Raw genomic sequence first — 16,496 nt, forward strand, 5'->3', positions numbered from 1 at the left:
ACCTCCCTAGGCTGAAAGCTCTTCAAAAATAAATCTTTACACTTTACTTCTTTGTCATCTCCCTGTGAAAAAAAATTATTATGGTTTTCATATTAATTGATATGCCATAGGTAACGAATATAGTGATAATTTAGATTTCTCAGAGCTGCCTTTTCTGACTTGGGAATGAGAAATCCACAATGCAGCTTAAAATTAGCAGCCATTCTGACAATGGCTACATTCTTGTGCTATAGTGCAGCTTGTACAATAAATAAGTGAAGGGAATCTAGAACTACAAAAGCTGATCCAATCACAGAACTCTGGTTCTGAGCTCTGGGGAGGGGGTGGACATGGCCCTCAAAATTTGAAACAATCTTAAGACTTATATTGTCTTCCATTCTTGGGCTTATCATGGGAACCACTAAGATCTGGGAATGATGGTATTGTAAAACACCTTGGCCCTCCCTTCCCACTTATGATTCAAGTATAAAATCTCTACTTTTCCTTCAGTGGGGAAGGTCTTTGGCCCAGAAGAACTTCCAGCTTGTAAGCTGTATTCATCACTCTGAAAGTGATCCATTAAATTGATCTATAAAACCTGTCCCTAGGCTGTGAGCCACCTATAAAGTTTACTTCCAAATAGGGACAAAGACTTAGAGAAAAGTCATGGCAACTGACTGAACTAGTTGTACAAAACAAGCTACTGAGCTGCTCGACTGATAAACTGATAAAAAAATCACCCCAAAACGAGAAGAGGGTGAAAGGTAACTACAAGCAATGAGTGTGCATGCTTAATGAGTTCATTAATATCCTCTTAATATCCCACTTTCATTCACATACACTCACAAGTGCACACACTCATATGGATACACAGCATATAGATATACATGCATGCAAACATATACACAACACAATGCACACATATACATGTGCATACATGCACACAGAACAATGCATCACAGACCACCGGTGTACACTGCACATGTGACACAATGCATATATATATACAGCACACTGTGTACATGCATGTACACACGTGCACACATACACAAAATTAATTTGATTTAGAAATACACAAGACTCAAAAAAACAAGTGGGGATAAAGAAGTTGAGAGAATGAAAACAGAGGAAATAGTCTCAAACCAAACTTTAGGAGCCTTAAAGGGAAAGCAGGACATTAAAAGGAAAAGAAAAAAAAAAGACCTAGAATGGAAGTGAACAAGGGAAATAAAAAAGGAATAACTGAATATAAAGAGAATACAAACATAACAGAATATTGTGCATAAGTTAGGCCAAAAGAGACACTATCAAAGAATCCTGGGGGATGCTAACTGATGCAGAGGGGAGCGAGCAGAACCAAAACAATTTAGACCAGGCCAACATCACTGTTGGTGATCCACCAGCCATGTCTCCAGAGTACTTTTAATGAAGTCAGTTAATCATCTATTGGGCAGACAGACTCAAGGTACAGAAAGAGACATATACTTTTGGACATGGCCACTGTGGGATCCGTTTTGTTTCACTGGCTTACCTGTCATGATTTCCTTCTCAGTTTTCAGTTGGGATGGAGGGGTTGGGGATGAAGGGGGGGGGGGAAGACTAAGAAAGTGTGGAGGAGAATTGAGGGGAAAAGAATAAAAGAGGGGGGAAAGGGAAAAAGAGAGGGAAAAAGGGAGGGGAAAATGGGAAAGAATGGGAGAGGGAGATTAAAAAAGGGAAACTTTTTTTTACATGAATAGAAAAGAACAGAAGAAAATTTAAAAGGAAGCAAAGACATGGAAGACAATTTTGAAAGTAGCGTCTACAATTTATCATTCACCTTATTAAAGGCAAGCAGTATGAAAGTAGATTTCCAATTCATATGCAATCTTTTTATGTTCTGATGTGTATATGGAAATGACTGGAGGGGGTAGTTTTGAATTTGAAAAATTAAGAAGCGACTATTCCTCCCCCCAACATCTGAAAAGCTTGTGTGGAAGCCTTGATACACCAGCAGACGTGGCTGATGGGTTAGTTAGCTTTGCTATTATTTTTCCTTTGTTAATTCTTCATTATAGAGGCTCGCTCTGGACGGTAGGGGAGGATTGTGTTGGGAAACAAATCTGATAAAAAAACAAAAATTAACAATACTTTTTTAAAAGTTTGACAAAAAGGCATGGTGTAGTAATCATAAAGGGGAGGGCACACATTTCTATACTGTGCTGATTTTCCCTTCCTTTGCCCAGTTCTGATGAAATCATCCTGTTATTTACAATTATTCATTCAGCAGGGAAATAGGAGCTAAGTGGCTCAGTAGAGATGCACTGGACTGAAGGCAGTAAAGCCCAAGTTCAAATCTTGCCTCAGATTCTAAGTAGCTGTGTCACTTCACTTCTGTTTGCCTCAGTTTCCTCATCTATTTAAAAAAAAAAAAAAGGATAATAATAGCACCAATCTCCCAGAGCTGTAAGGATTGAATAAAGTGCTTACTTAAGCACAGTGCTTAGAATCTAGTAAGTGCTTTATTTAGCTGGTTATTACTATGACTGCTGTTGTTCTTCCCATTTACCTTATTAGTCAAGGTATTTTGCCTTCCTGCAGCCTGCTATCAGTTCATGTAGGTCTCCCTACAGGCTTCTGGGAGAGCTCTGGGAGGAGATGGGCCAGCCAGCCTTCAGGCTCCGACAGCCGCGGTCCAGGGCAACAGCCCTAGTGGAAATGGACCCTGGCATGCAGCAGGTGCCTCCACCAAAATCCTTGGCGCTGACAGACAAAGGGCTCCTTAAGGAAAATTTGCTGCTGCCCCCTAAGGATGAGATCTTGTCCTCTGAACTTCCTGTGTTTTCTTCTCTTATTAGATGATAAGGTCTGAGAGCAGGTATTAGCTTACTTTTATACTGGTGTTCTCCATGCTCATGAGTACAATGTTTTGCATACAGTAAGTGCTTAATAAATGTTTTTCTTCATCCACTCACCCAGCTCTTACAACACAGTAACATTCCAATTCATTTACATCTCATAATTTATTTATCTAGTCTCTAGTTAATGAGCATCTTCCACGTTTCTATTTCCTTGCTATCACAAAAAGTTCTGTGAAAGTGTTTTATTGGGAGAAAGGGGCAGGGAGTCCGCCTTTGGTCTCCTTGGTCAGCCAAGTTTACTCCGATACTGATTAAATAAACAACATCAGGTTCTCAGGAATGAAATTCTGAGGTCACAGAGGAAAATAAGGGAGATTTTTAGGAGACTGCAAATTAAGCACAGAACAGTCAGGTGAGGTGCAAGCCCCTTGGCTTAATTTGGGAGTGCATGAAGAAAGGTAGTTTCCAGTGGCTGGCCCTGTGCACTGTGCCCCATCTAGAGCAATGGGTTCGATTCTGGGAGCCACATTATGGAGAATGAGGAGACTTTATGTAGCAGGAGAAGCAGGATAGAAAAGGTCTCAGGCATCTGAATATCAGCTGAAGCAATTTGGACTGTTCAGTCCAGCAAGACTCAGAGCTTTGATTGATTCTTTGTTAGCATTCAACAGGAACATGGAGAATTACTTTTAAAGGTACATTCTCTCCATCTCCTGGCAAAAATGTAGCCTGGGAATTTCTAGGGATGTTGGGTGGGTACATAAAAGAAAGCTGGCCTGAAGGAGCCTCTGTCAAGCACAAGGATGGTCACTTCTCTGATACATTTTATAACCACTCTGCCACAAATGTAACAAAAGCAGCCGTTAGTCTGGGAAAGCTTGAGCTTGTTGCTCCCGGACTTCTGCTCTGTGGTTCCGTGTACAAATTGGGACAGTGGAGGTTTCTGGGAAGCTCAGCATCCCCAGTGGCACCGCTTAGGAATATGTGGCAGCCAAGAAACAAATGTAAAAGAAATAGAATTGCTTTTCGGTTTTCTCCTGCATTACAGTAGATCGCTTTATTCCAGCACAATGGACAGAGGAAACAAGTTTGGGCTTTATCAACTGTTCTAAGAGTTTGATTGATAAACCAGGAGGAGGGAGACAGATCGTAAATTAGGGTACTCTAAGAAAAATTACATCTGATAGGTTTAAACAGTAGTTCAAATAGCAGTTCTTGCTTGCAGTTTGGCTTTTATTTAGCGGGTAAAATTTAAGTCTGTTACAAGTTTTACAAAGTTTTATTTAAATGTTTTTTCTTTCTTTTTTTTTAACTAAAGCTTTTAATTTATAAAACATATGCATGGGTAATTTTTCAAAACTTTGCAAAACCTTCCCCCCACCCCCTCCCCAGATGGCAGATAATCCAATACATGTTAAATATGCTAAAATATATGTTAAATCCGAATCCTAACCACTAGACCACCAGGGAGTTACATAAAATATGTTAAATCCAATATACATATACCTACTTATATAATCATCTTGCTGCACAAGAAAAATCAGATCAAGAAGAAAAAACTAAGATAGAAAACAAAATGCAAGCAAACAACAGAGTGAAAATTACGTAGAACTTTTCTCACCTCCTGTCTAACAAAGATGAACACCTCCAAAGAGTTGGAGTAAATCCAATACAACACAACAAACATTTATTATACACCGACTATATGCATGGAAACATAAAGGTCGAACAAAAATGCCCCAGGACTTCTCTAAATGAGCTCACAGCTCAAGAGAATACATATTATTGACTCATTGATGACATCAACAATGTGCTAAAACCTGGAGTCAGTGAGACCCTGAATAAAAATTGCTTAACCTCAGTTTTCTCATTTGTAAAAAATGGGGATAATAAAAAGCTGACATTTAGATAGCACCTTAAAAGTGGTTTGCAAAACACTTTACACATCTTTTCTCACTTGACCTTTAGAACAACAGTGTAAACTGGCTTCTAGCAATATCCCCATTTTAAACAGGAGGAAGTAGGCAGAAGATAAGGGATTTGCCCAGCCCAGGGTCACATAGCTAGGAAATTTCTAAGGCCAGCTTTTAATCAGTTTTCCTGACTCCTCCAGTGCGCCACCTAGCTGTGGCCAAATGCACACAAGGTAGTTTAGAGGCTAAAATTGATTAAACACAAGATTAAGAGCTTAAATGCTCCTAACCCCTCATCTCCTATTCTAAGCAAGGAAACTGAGGCCAGCCTAGGAAAAGAGACTTGCCAAATGTCACTGGGGCAGTTAGGGGCAGGCTGGGCTCTGATCCCCCACAGCTCTGACTCCAAGTACCTCAAATGGCCCCACATCCAAAAGTAATGATGTGGGAAAGATTCCTACCTTTGATTCCCAAACCCCCTCCTAGTTAATAATGTAAATTACCCTTTGACTCACAAATCCTGGTCCCTTTGAATTCCAATAGAAGATCCGGACCACAGGTTCCAGCCCCATCCGGATCTGAACCAACTTTGGGGCTACACCCAAGAGCCCCTCCAGCTAAGTCTCCTATTATAAAAGGGCCACGCTAGGAACCTCTCTTTGCAGATTCCAAACATGCCAGCCATGTAAGGACCCTCTGTCCACCGGACCCTCTGTCTGGTGCCCTCCTTGTCTCTCCCTTCACCTATCTCCTACTTCCAAACTCAATAATAAACCTCTTTTATCAATTTAGCTCTCGGGCTAATAAATGCTTTTATTGGGGACTTGTGCCGCTACTAGACCTCATTTACCGCCGTATCCTTGCGCCGAATCCAAGGGGGTTGCAGGGGAGCTTTGCTTGACTCCCTGTACCCCAAACCTGCCACTAGACCTCAACTAAATCCTAATTTCATTTAGGTACCCCAAATCTAGACCTCAACAGTAATGTGGGAAAAATATAATATTCTCTCTAAAACGTAATGTTCTCTGTTGAGATTTTCTTGGGGGTCTCTGGAGGCAGCCAGTTTCAGTTCAGTAATAACCACATGAGTAGCCAGGGGTTAAAGTCCAAATCCTTTATTGTCTCTTTCCAAGTCTTGTCTCCTTTCCTGTGGCCCGGTTAGCTTTCTTAGAGGCCTATCTCTCTCCCCTTGGTTTGGTGGGCTTGAGCTCCCGCCTGCCTTCTCTGGCTTCTGAATCTCCCCGACTGAATCCTGGCTGAGAGCTTCTAGTACGCTTGTCCTTCTGGCCCCGAGAGCTTCTTGCTTATATGCTGTTCACCGAGTACACGCCAATCATTATATCACTAGGAAATCATTATTTATTGTAGGATTAAAATCGATGCTAAATTAGATTTAACCACTGTCTTCTCAATTCCACTTAGTGCCTTGTTTCAAGTTCTGGCCATAACATCTCCTTGTAGTATTAAATAAATCACACTGAACCAGGCGAAATGAGATAACTATTGTCTCTATCAATTCCACTGACTTAATACCTTGTAAGAATCCTTTGTTTCAAGTTCAGGGTTCTGGCCCATAACAGGGAAATGGGATTTGACTTCAAGACCCAGGATTGATTAACAATCAATACTTTGACAGACAGTAAGCAACAAAAGTTCTGTGTAAAATTAGTAATCAAATGCTCAGCAAGAAAAAGTTCAAGCATGATCCCCTAGAGGAAGCTTCCAGTAAAAGGTTGAGCCAAGGAGCAAAGGAGAAAGTCCAAAGTTCACCTAAATAAGCCAGGATTTCACCAGATCTCCAGTCTGTTCTTTATAGGGAAAAAAAAATACCTAAGGGGAAACAATTCTGCCTGGGTTTAGGAAAAGGAGGGGGGTTTTATGGGGAGGGGGAGAGACCCAGACCTGGGTATGCAAATCCGATCTATCAAAGAACAGAAGCATGTGGTAAAGAGTGTCCAGAGGCATTGAAGGGGATCCAAGGATTGCCTAGGATCACACAAGCAGTAGGTGTGAGAGAGGGGAAGGAAAGGAGACAGAGAAGGGAAGAGAATCCCCATTTATATAGTGTCTAATGTCTGCATTTAAAAAAAAAAAAAAGCTGGACAGACAAGCTTTAAGTTTCTGGGGATTGAATCATTTTACTAGTAAGGCCAGTATGTTTATTAATAAAAGAACAATCATCTGGCCAGCTCTCTTAGACACAGAACTAAGGGTTCACAGTTTATATGCCCTAAGAAAACTGGATGTTCAATCAACTTTGATTAGTTAACAATGAATGCGAAAACAAACATTATAACGAGAAGGTGGCTGTATTACAACGAAGGTCCTGGAGTACCGCCTTGAGGGACCCAAATCTTGGTCAAAGCCGGATGGGTTCCCCTATCACCTGCCTGACAAAGGGAGAATCCCAGGTCCCCAGGGCTGTCAGAGCCAATGCAATGAGGGGCCCAAACAGAATCTCTTTTACTGTCGGATCAGGTCCCGGCGACCAAATTTCGAAATTTCCCACACTTTTGCCGGATGAGGAAGTAGGAAAGGGGTAAAACCTAGGGCCTAAAACAATAGTTAGGTTAAGTACGGGAGAGAAATAAGGGTATCTCATTTCATCCTCACGACAGCCGTAAGAGAAAAGGGCTGCTATTGGCCCCGTTTTACAATCGGGGAAACAGACTAAAGGTTAAGGGGCTTGCCCGGTATCGCACAGCCACGTCTAAGGCCAGAGGGCAGGTCCGCGCCCCCGGCTCCCCCCGAAACTCCTTTTCCAGGAGTCGCCCTAGGGGAATAAGTAAGAAAATGCAGCGGAGACCTCAGTTTGAGGGCTAGGAGGGGCCCTGGACGCCCCCTAGAGCAGCCTCCTCCTTTCATAAAGCTACAAAGCGAGGCTGGGTGTGCTGCTTCTCCCGAGCGTGCCCCGCTTCCTCCCTCCGCGCGAGGATGGTGGAATAGAGGAGAGGTGTGTGGTGGGGGGGAGGAGGGAGGAGGAAAGGGGAGGAGGGGGAGGGGTGGAAGGGGGAGGAGGAAAGGGGAGGAGGGGGAGGGGGAGGGGGAGGGGGGGAGGGGAGGAGGAGGAGGAGGGGGAGGGGGGGAGGGGGGAGGAGGAAAGGGGAGGAGGGGGAGGGGTGGAAGGGGGAGGAGGAAAGAGGGGAGGAGGGAGGAGGAAAGGGGAGGAGGGGGAGGGGAGGAGGAGGAGGAGGGGGAGGGGTGGAAGGGGGAGGAGGAAAGGGGAGGAGGGGGAGGGGGAGGGGAAGGGGGGGAGGGGGGTAGCAGCAGCAACGGCGAGGAGCCGGACCCGGGAAGGCCGATGAAGCGCCCGCAACCGCGGCCCAGAAGGCACCTGTGCTGCCCCCCACAGGGCGTCCGGAAAGGACCGACTACCTGGCGGAGGGCGGCTGCTTCGGAACCGCCGCGTGTCTCTCCCGAGCCTCCAGACGCCGCCCGTCGGCCAGCGGCGCCGAGACGCGAGCCCGAGCGCGAGCATCCTGAGCTACCCGATCCTCCCCGAATCCTCCCCGAATCCTCCCCGAATCCTCGGGAATCGGCCGCCTCCGGGCCGGTTAAGGGGCCGGGGAGCTCGGGCAGGCGCTGCCGGGGCCCCAAAGAGCGGAGAAACCCGGGGAGGGCCGGGCGAGCGCCGGCGCGGGCGGGGAGTCCGGAGAGGTAAGCTGTGAGACGCAGATGGAGAACTAGAACTCGGAGCCCCGGGCGCCGCCGCAAGTTCGCCGGGACCAGAGCGGGGCGGAGGCCGGCCCTGAAGCCCCGCCCTGCCACGCCCCCGCCACGCCCCTCCTCCCGCCCCGCCCCCCGGCGCACCCCCCGGACCCGGAACGTTGGTCGCCCGGAACCTTGGTGCAGCAGCAGCAGCAGCAGCAGCAGCGCCGCGGCGGCGGCGGGGGCGGAGAGGCCTCAGGGCGCAGGCGCGGCGCGCGTAGCCCCGCTCTCGGCCTCGCTCTCGCGCTCGGCCGGCGCTCCCGGTCTGCCCCGCACCCGGCTCCCCGCCTCCCGCGCCCGCATGCACAGACCCAGCTTCCGCCCGCCCACGCCGCCCTACGCGGGGCCTGGGCCGGGCTCGTGGGGAGGCGGCGGCGGCTTCCGGAGCCCCTCGGGCCCGCGCCCGCCTTCCCCCCGGGACGGCTACGGGAGCCCGCACCAGACGCCGCCCTTCGGGCCCCGAGCCCGGCCCCGCGTGCCCGCCTCCGGCTCCCCGGCCTCGGGCCCCGGCTACTCGGGCCCTCCGGCCGGCTTCTCCCCCGGCCACCCGCCCAGGCTGCTGCAGGTACGTGCGGGGGCCGCTCGGAGCCGCGGGCTCCTCTTCGGGAGGGGGGGGAGAGGGGAGAGGGGAGAGGGACCCCCGCTGGGCCCGAGCCCGAAGCGCCTTTTCTCCGGCCGCCCCCTGGGAACCCCATTCTGTCCCCAAAGGGCGCGGCGCCGCCCCGCCCCCAGCCGGGCCCGAGTCCTGAGGGGGGCGCGGGAGGGAGGAGGTGAGTGCCGGGGATGCTCACGGGCCAAAGCGCTTGGTGACCTTAATGAACGTCGGACCGCGAGACGGAAGCCGGGTCCTCTCAGAGACCCCCCCCCCCCCCGGCCCGGGTCGTGCCGAGGAGGAGGAGGACGAAGATGCGGGAGTGAAGGACGGCGGCCTCTCGTAGCGGGGGTCCCGCGGGGGCGGGGGGCGGGGCAGCCCGCGCCGGCCCAGCAGATCCCGCTCCCGAGGGCAGGGAGCGCGGCCTGGGGAGCGACCCTGCGCCCCCGTCTCCCTCCCTCGGCGGTTCCCTCGCGGAAACATGGAGAACCTTCTTACTTTGTGAACACGGGGCTGTCCGGTGCGGCCTCCATCCCCGGGCCGGCGGCGGCGCTGAGACGCTTTCGGGTGCGCTGGGTGGCGCCGCCGTCGGAGCTGCGGATCGCTACCTTGGTGCTTCTTGAAGAGGCAGAGCTTGGAAAGAGGTTCCGGTAAAGTGCCGTTTTCTGGATTTAGCGCCTGAAGAGGCTGCAAGGCTCCCCTTCCAGAACGGCGCCGGCGCGCTTTTCTTTTCTCTGGGCTTTGGTTTTTTACGGAGCTGAACCAGGCTTGTCCCGTTCATTAAAGGCATGGTTGTCGGTGCTTCGCTTGGCCTTGTGAACAGCGCTCTCCACCTTTTTAATGTTCCTCTTCCTCCAGTTTAACGTGTTTCCAAGCACAAGGCGGTTGTTTGTACATAGAGCGCAAAGGAGAAGTGGAGAAGGATGAACTTGAAGCAGAAGCCTGTGGGGCTGCGCTGAGCTCGCCTGGAAACTAGAGCGAGTGGGGCTGAGGAGGCTGCGCGGGTTCATCTGCAGCTCAGAGTCCTGATTCTTGTCAGGTCCTGGGAGGCTGCCGGCTTTACATGTGGATCCAAGAGAACTTCAGTCTCATGAATTCACTGAAAATGAAGGTTTTTTCTAGTTCTTAGTTAAGCCCTTTGCTTTACTTCCTTCTGGTTTCTTCGGCAGTAAGATTCATTGTCAAAGACAGTTTTCTACCCCTAGGCTACGTGTAGGGAAGATTTGGCAGAATAATTCAGATGGAGTGGTAATGGAAAAACCGATTTTAACATATTAACAGATGACAGTTTTTATCAGACTACTAAATAAGACTTTCAGTTATAGCTGAAGCACATAAAAGTTAACTCCCAAAGGATTTAACCACAGCAATTTTTACTGGTTTTGTTTTTATCACCGCCTTCTTGCTTTTTTTTAAGGTAGCAGTTAAAACTTTTTTTTTAAGTGTTTTCTAACAAATTTTGCTTTTCTGTAGAAAATGTAACTGAAGTCAGTCATATTTTGCCATTATGACTTCACTTGACTTGCATCATCAGTTGCAGAACACATACTTAACCTCACTATCTCCTAAGGGACTTGTTTTCATTTGAGATGTTGATGGAGAGTGTGTATAGCCTATTATATTGTGTTTTATGAATTGGTTGAGATTTTATTGGAATTTGTATTCTTTCTCCACATTTGTCTATCTAGGTGTAAGTATCCCCAAACACGTTTTCTTACGAGGCTATACTTTTAGTTCTTAGAAGGGCATTTAAATAGCTCCTGTGGTTTTCCTTATGTTCAGGTGGCACAAACAAATGAAATCCAGGGTGTTTTGTACAGTACATTGAGGTTGTTGCTCAAACACACTTTAGAAGGATAGTGGGAAGGTTTGTGAATTCAAAGCCTTGGATCACTAGCCCAGATAGCTCTTCTCTAAGATCTAGTCATACTAGTGCATTTGGAATAGTGGTTAATTTAACTGCACTTACAACTTGATTGTAAAGGGGAAAAAGGCAAAGTGGAAATGGTTTCATATGCTCTGTCAGTCTTATCGTGTAAGGGCTCCCCCCCAAAAAGAATAAAAACCCTAGTCCATGTAGACTCGGTCACAGCAGTTCCTCAGTTTGCTCTCTGTAAACTCTGAGTTTCTGAGTTTTTCAAGATATCTTGTGTTTACAGTCCTGTATAAATTTGTTCTCTTGGTTCTGTTTACCTCATTAGGCATCAGTTTGTGCAGTTTAGGTTTCTCTGGAGCCATCCCCTTCCTCCTTTTTTATGATAGGACTATTTAGTTAGATTCATAGACTATCACTTGCTCAGCCTCAAGGCATCCCCTCCGTTTTCAGTTTTTTGCTGCCACACAAAGAGTTGATGTTTTTGTGCCTATGGGTTCTTTGCTTCTTTCTCTTTAGGGTGTAGACCTCATAGTGGTGTCCTTGGATCAAAGGTTGTGCACACTTAAATAGTTTCGGGGACATTGCTCCAAACATCATTCCATAGTGCCCCTAAGCTCCATCACGAGTACATTATTTCCCCCCATTTTCCTTTTGTGTCAGCTTTGCCAATCTCATAGATTTGAGGTGGTACCTCAGAGCCGTTTAAATTTGCATTTGGGGCAGCTAAGCACAGTGGAGTCGGTTCAAAGCCTGGAATTAGGAAGACCTGAGCTCAAAACTGTTCTCAGAAGCTTTTTAGCTGTGTAAGCCTAGCAAGTACCTTCGCCTCTGTCTCATCTGTAAAATGAGGGTGATCATAGTACCTCCCTCCCAAGATTGATGAGGTGATCAAATGAGATGCTTATGAAGTACTAAGCATAGTGCCCAGCACACAGTAAGAGCTATTGAATTGTTGTTACCTGTTATCGTTGTTAACTGTTGGTTTATTAAAGAACCATTTTTTAAATGACCATTATGAGCATTTCCCTTCCTCTGTGTGTGTATATATACATACATACATGTGTGTGTGTTTGTATGTACACATACACACATGTACACACACACACACGGCCAGAAGTAGTAAAGGTGTTTACATAATAAGTTTCTTCTGGAGGCCATGTGGATATAGAATCTCCAAATGAAGTGAGATTTGGAATTTTTTAAACTTTATGGATGCTTCTTAGATTGTTTTAGAGCTGGTTGTAATACAGTTCTGAGAAAGCCATCAGCACCTTGATGTACTGTACCCTTTTGGTTGGTTATACTTTTCTGCTTAGTCTTCATTTACATATACTAAGTTAGGTTTTACTATTCTTTCAAGGCACTTTTTGATTTTTTTAAAGTGGTTATCATTTGGAACTTGGTAATTTTGGGTGGGGGGAAATAACTAAAAACAAAGGACTTATTTCCCCTCTGACTTAGAGGGACCTTGTTATTAGGTATTTGATGTCATTCATTGAGTTTCATCTAATAGGTGATCTGTTAAAAAGGGTGGAGAATGGATTATACTAAATAAGTAAAGAAGAAGAAGTAGAAAAGAGGTAGTAAGAAAGGACATCCATATTATTCCAGCCCTTCCTCCTTTAAGCAAGAGGTTTGACTATACCAGGTTAATTTGAACAAACGGGAAGCTTAAAGGAAGCTATTTGCCTCTATCTAAACTAGTCCTGATTATCTTGAGTCTAGCTTCATCCTAAACTTCAGATTACTGGAGTACCTAGTATTCCCAGAGTGTTTTTGTCAGAAATTTATGGAAATGCACTTCATTTTTGCCCTTGACACACTTTTGCCCCCATCCCGATAAATTCAAGTGTGTATCCTCGCTTGATTCAGGCAGCATTGCAGACATCCCAGGGAACGTTCATTGGATTTGTCTGATGTACTGTCCCTGTTCTGACTTGGTATTTAGGGAAAGCCAGTAAAGTGATGGAGAGTTTAAGAACCACTGTTTAACAACAAAAAAAGCCCCATTTTTTTTCCTATGGTGTGTATTCATCTAAAAGCAGAAGAAATCGTGAGAATCCTAAATTTGGGGATAACTTCTAGAGACAAGGTTTGTCCAGTCCTGAGTTAATTTGTGGGTACAGTGGATCAGGGAAGGATGATCCCTCCAGGCCCTTGCAATTTTGCCTAAGGCCCTGTTTAATACCGAGTGGTTATTTATTTTTGATAACTACATTTACCAGGCACCAAGATGAACATTTTAAATTGTGGCCAACATACTGTTATTTTTTTTTCACAGGCAAAAGCTCCCTGGTTTGTTTATTTAACAATGGAATGGTAACCCTCAATCTCTTCTGCTGAAGTGGTATATGAACAGGAAGGTTTAAGGAACATGGTTGTAGATCATAACCATTTTTATTAGTATATTAATATACTTGACCGTAATATGTAGTGGCAAGGTTACATTAAAGTGATTAAGGTTTTAATTTCTGGAAAAGTCTCAGAAAAAGCTACATTTCCATTTTTCTCTTTAAAAAGTTATTTACACTTTTAAGTCTCTTTGCTGAATATTTCCTTATTTGATGATTTTTCTCCAAAGGGTTCACCCAGGACATCTACACCATTTGGTTCAGCGCGGGGCAAAGAGAAAAGAATGTCTAATGATGTGGAAAACTATTTCAAACCTTCAATGCTTGAGGACCCCTGGGCAGGACTAGAACCTGTTTCTGTAACAGATGTAAACCAGAAATACAACAATGAGCAAACAGTATTTACTGGCAAAAGGGGGAGATATTTTAATTAAATGTTCTTAAAAGTCCAATGGAACTCTCTGTCAGAAAAAGAACAAGACATCTTTATTTGAAAAAACAAAGTTGAACTCCACTGCCAATCTGGATGCAAATGCTGCCTTTCTGAAGATTCACCAGCAGTTGATTTAATGAGATTTTGATAGATTTCACACCCTATATGGACTGTGCTCAACTACTCTTGTGGACTAATTACTGCCCCTCATTTTTTTTTTTTTTTTTTTTTATATTTGTAGTATGAGCTTTCTGAGTCCATGTTTTGTAATATTTTCTTCATGAAGTTTTTCAGATGTTCAATCAGCAGGATTTGGAGTTCATGAAATGGCCTATTTTGTAACTGTCATGCTGTTTAAAATATGCCATGTGATTCTGTGTACCATGTCTTTTGTAATTTTAACAATCTGTCCTACTCATCACCATTTCCAGAAAGAACTGTTGTGGCTTTTGAAAATTAAATTGTTAAACCCATAATGCACATTTGGATCTTTATTTGTTCATTTGCTTTTTTGTTTGCTTCAAAATCCATGCTTTCATAATTAGGCATCATCAGTAATGTTTCCAGTCTATTTGGCCATCCTGTATAGGATGTTTAACAATAAATGGATGGAAAAAAATGTTTCCTTGCTATTTTACCTAGCCCACATCTGTTAGATTATGTTTAATTTGGAATTATAGTTCAGCAAGAATGATTGTAATCCCATTTGTTATATATCAAATTTACTTTGAAAATACTTTTTTTCTCTGGAACCTGTTGCTGTTTGAGGTGGGAGTTGGAGCCAAGAGGTAATATTAGTCTGTCCATGGAACAGAGACATTGTCAGCATATTTACAGTTTTTTTGATTTGTCTTTAATTCACTGATACAGATGTGTTTCAACTGAAAGAAGTTGCAAGAAAGGTATTAGTCGCTCTTAAAATTGAAAGTATGTGCATTTATAGTCCTTTCTCCTGAATTATCGCTGGCTTCTTGCAAACTTTGGATGTATTTGTGAGTGTAGTACTCTGTATTAGCACAGTAATTGTTGCATAATAGGCTTGCCTTTAATAAATGTTTATTTGACTAGATGGATAGTCGTAGGGTGGTTAAATTTTAGTTTGGGTTTTTTCCCCTTAAGGCTTCTAGAACTAAATACGAGTTCTCTTGTCTGTAACCAATTTTTGTGTTTTACAAAGACCTGCGGGGCCGGTCATCTTTTGCATGGGATGATGCTAAATAACCCTCTTAATCAGGGGGTGACAGCTACTGTCAATACTGAATTTAAAGCAGACTGTCCAGAGCTTTCTGGAGACAAGAATAAGGGCAAAGCAACAGCTACTTTAGAATGTAATCATGAGAAATTGGACCCAAATGAAGGCAAATCCCTGGGGAAACAATACTTTCCTGTCATCGAACAGCTTTTTAGGACACAAAAGTTTTAGGTTATTTTAGAGGGCAATGCGGAGTCGGAAAGATCTGAGTATGACCCCGCTCTGTGACTAACCCCAGAGCCTCAGTTTCCTCGGCTATCAAGTGGATTCATAATAAAGACTGTACTCCAAATGAGAAGGTTGAATAGAGCCCTGGTCTCCAGCTCTTCAGTTTCTGGGTAAAAATGTGGGGAAATGCTCACATATCTTCTAGGTATGTGTTTTGTCCTGTGGCTTCATGAATTTTAAGAAACAAGATTCCAAGGACTACAGGTGGATAGCAGCAACAGATCCGTAAGTCGCCACATTCTTGAAAGCATCCTCAAGTCATACTGTTAAGCCTTGCTATTTCTCAAGTAATAAAATACTTCTTCATTCCCTGGACCAGATTCATACTGAAGGAATTGGCCAACCTCAGCAGCCATCCTATTCCTATTTTGGTGATATCTTCTAAAGAGACTCAGGCTGTCTTTTTCCAAGAAATTTGGAGCTTGGACTTTTCCTGGGCCCTGTAATAAGTATGTCATTAGGCCTCTGCCAGGTATCAGACTCTGGGGCTTCTCCCCAAAGGGAGTGGATGTGGTGGAGTCTGAGGAATTGGAATTACTGATGTTGCAACTGAATGGAATTCACTGGTCTAACTCATTCAGAATTTAATGCCTATGTATGTTGAGCACTTGGTGGGAAGACCAGGAGATACAAAAACAGGAGGGGAAATTGTCCTCCAAGAAGTAACATTCTACTGCAAACAAATGGTGTTTCACATCATCATTTGATCATTTGAAAAGTGTCTGGCTAGCTGGGGATCAGGAAAGGCTTCCTAGAAGTTGGCAGCCTGAAGGGATCCTTGAAGGAAGCTGAGGATTTGGAGGCAGGAAGGCTATTCCAGATATAGGGAACAGAAGAGGGGAAATGGGCTTTTGAGTGGGGGGGTGGGGTGTCCGGAACCCAGAGCATGAAAGGGAGAGAGAATTGGAAAGAAGTGGAGGAAGGGCAGCTATGGGGGCAGGGGATGTTTTGCTGCATCTGGAATCAGGACGACCTGAGTTCAAGTGTGGCCCCGATACTACCTGTGAGATGCTGATTATGTTACAATTTCTCTTAGTTTCCTCAACTGTAAAGTGGCGATGATAAGAGCACCCTCCTCACAGGGTTGTATCAAATGAAATATTTGTTTTCTTTTTTTTTAAATACACTTGGCACAGTGGGCTGGCACATTGATATTACTTGTCCCCCTTTGCTACCCAAGAGATTATATTTTATTATAGAAGTTTAAGAAAGCTACTGTGATGTTTAGAACAGGAGGAGACTAAGTATAAGGAGATGCATTAGAATCTAGTTCATTGGCTAGAGATGAGGTTCTGAGGGCATGACACAGGGTGCTGCCTGACTC

General features: G+C 45.0%; 2 protein-coding genes across 3 annotated transcripts in view; one reads left to right on the top strand and one right to left on the bottom strand.

The window, feature by feature from the left end:
* The window catches only part of SUGCT (succinyl-CoA:glutarate-CoA transferase), a 537,637-nt gene extending 529,164 nt beyond the window's left edge, over window positions 1-8,473 (bottom strand). Inside the window, exon 1 of one of the 2 annotated variants that reach the window (XM_031951830.1) lies at window positions 8,108-8,473. In XM_031951830.1, the coding sequence (XP_031807690.1) occupies window positions 8,108-8,210 (103 nt within the window). In that variant the 5' untranslated portion in view covers window positions 8,211-8,473. The remainder of the gene's footprint in view (window positions 1-8,107) is intronic. The other variant, XM_031951825.1, reaches the window with a different exon arrangement.
* A 182-nt stretch (window positions 8,474-8,655) lies between these two features.
* Window positions 8,656-16,172, top strand: MPLKIP (M-phase specific PLK1 interacting protein). The gene is made up of 2 exons (XM_031951840.1): window positions 8,656-9,005; window positions 13,490-16,172. Exons 1-2 carry the CDS (start codon window positions 8,742-8,744, stop codon window positions 13,691-13,693), a joined length of 468 nt encoding a protein of 155 aa, XP_031807700.1. The 5' UTR covers window positions 8,656-8,741; the 3' UTR covers window positions 13,694-16,172.
* Window positions 16,173-16,496: the final 324 nt, after the last annotated feature.

The sequence above is a fragment of the Sarcophilus harrisii genome, chromosome 1 (genome assembly GCF_902635505.1).
Source record: "Sarcophilus harrisii chromosome 1, mSarHar1.11, whole genome shotgun sequence".
Classification (NCBI taxonomy): Eukaryota; Metazoa; Chordata; class Mammalia; order Dasyuromorphia; family Dasyuridae; genus Sarcophilus; species Sarcophilus harrisii.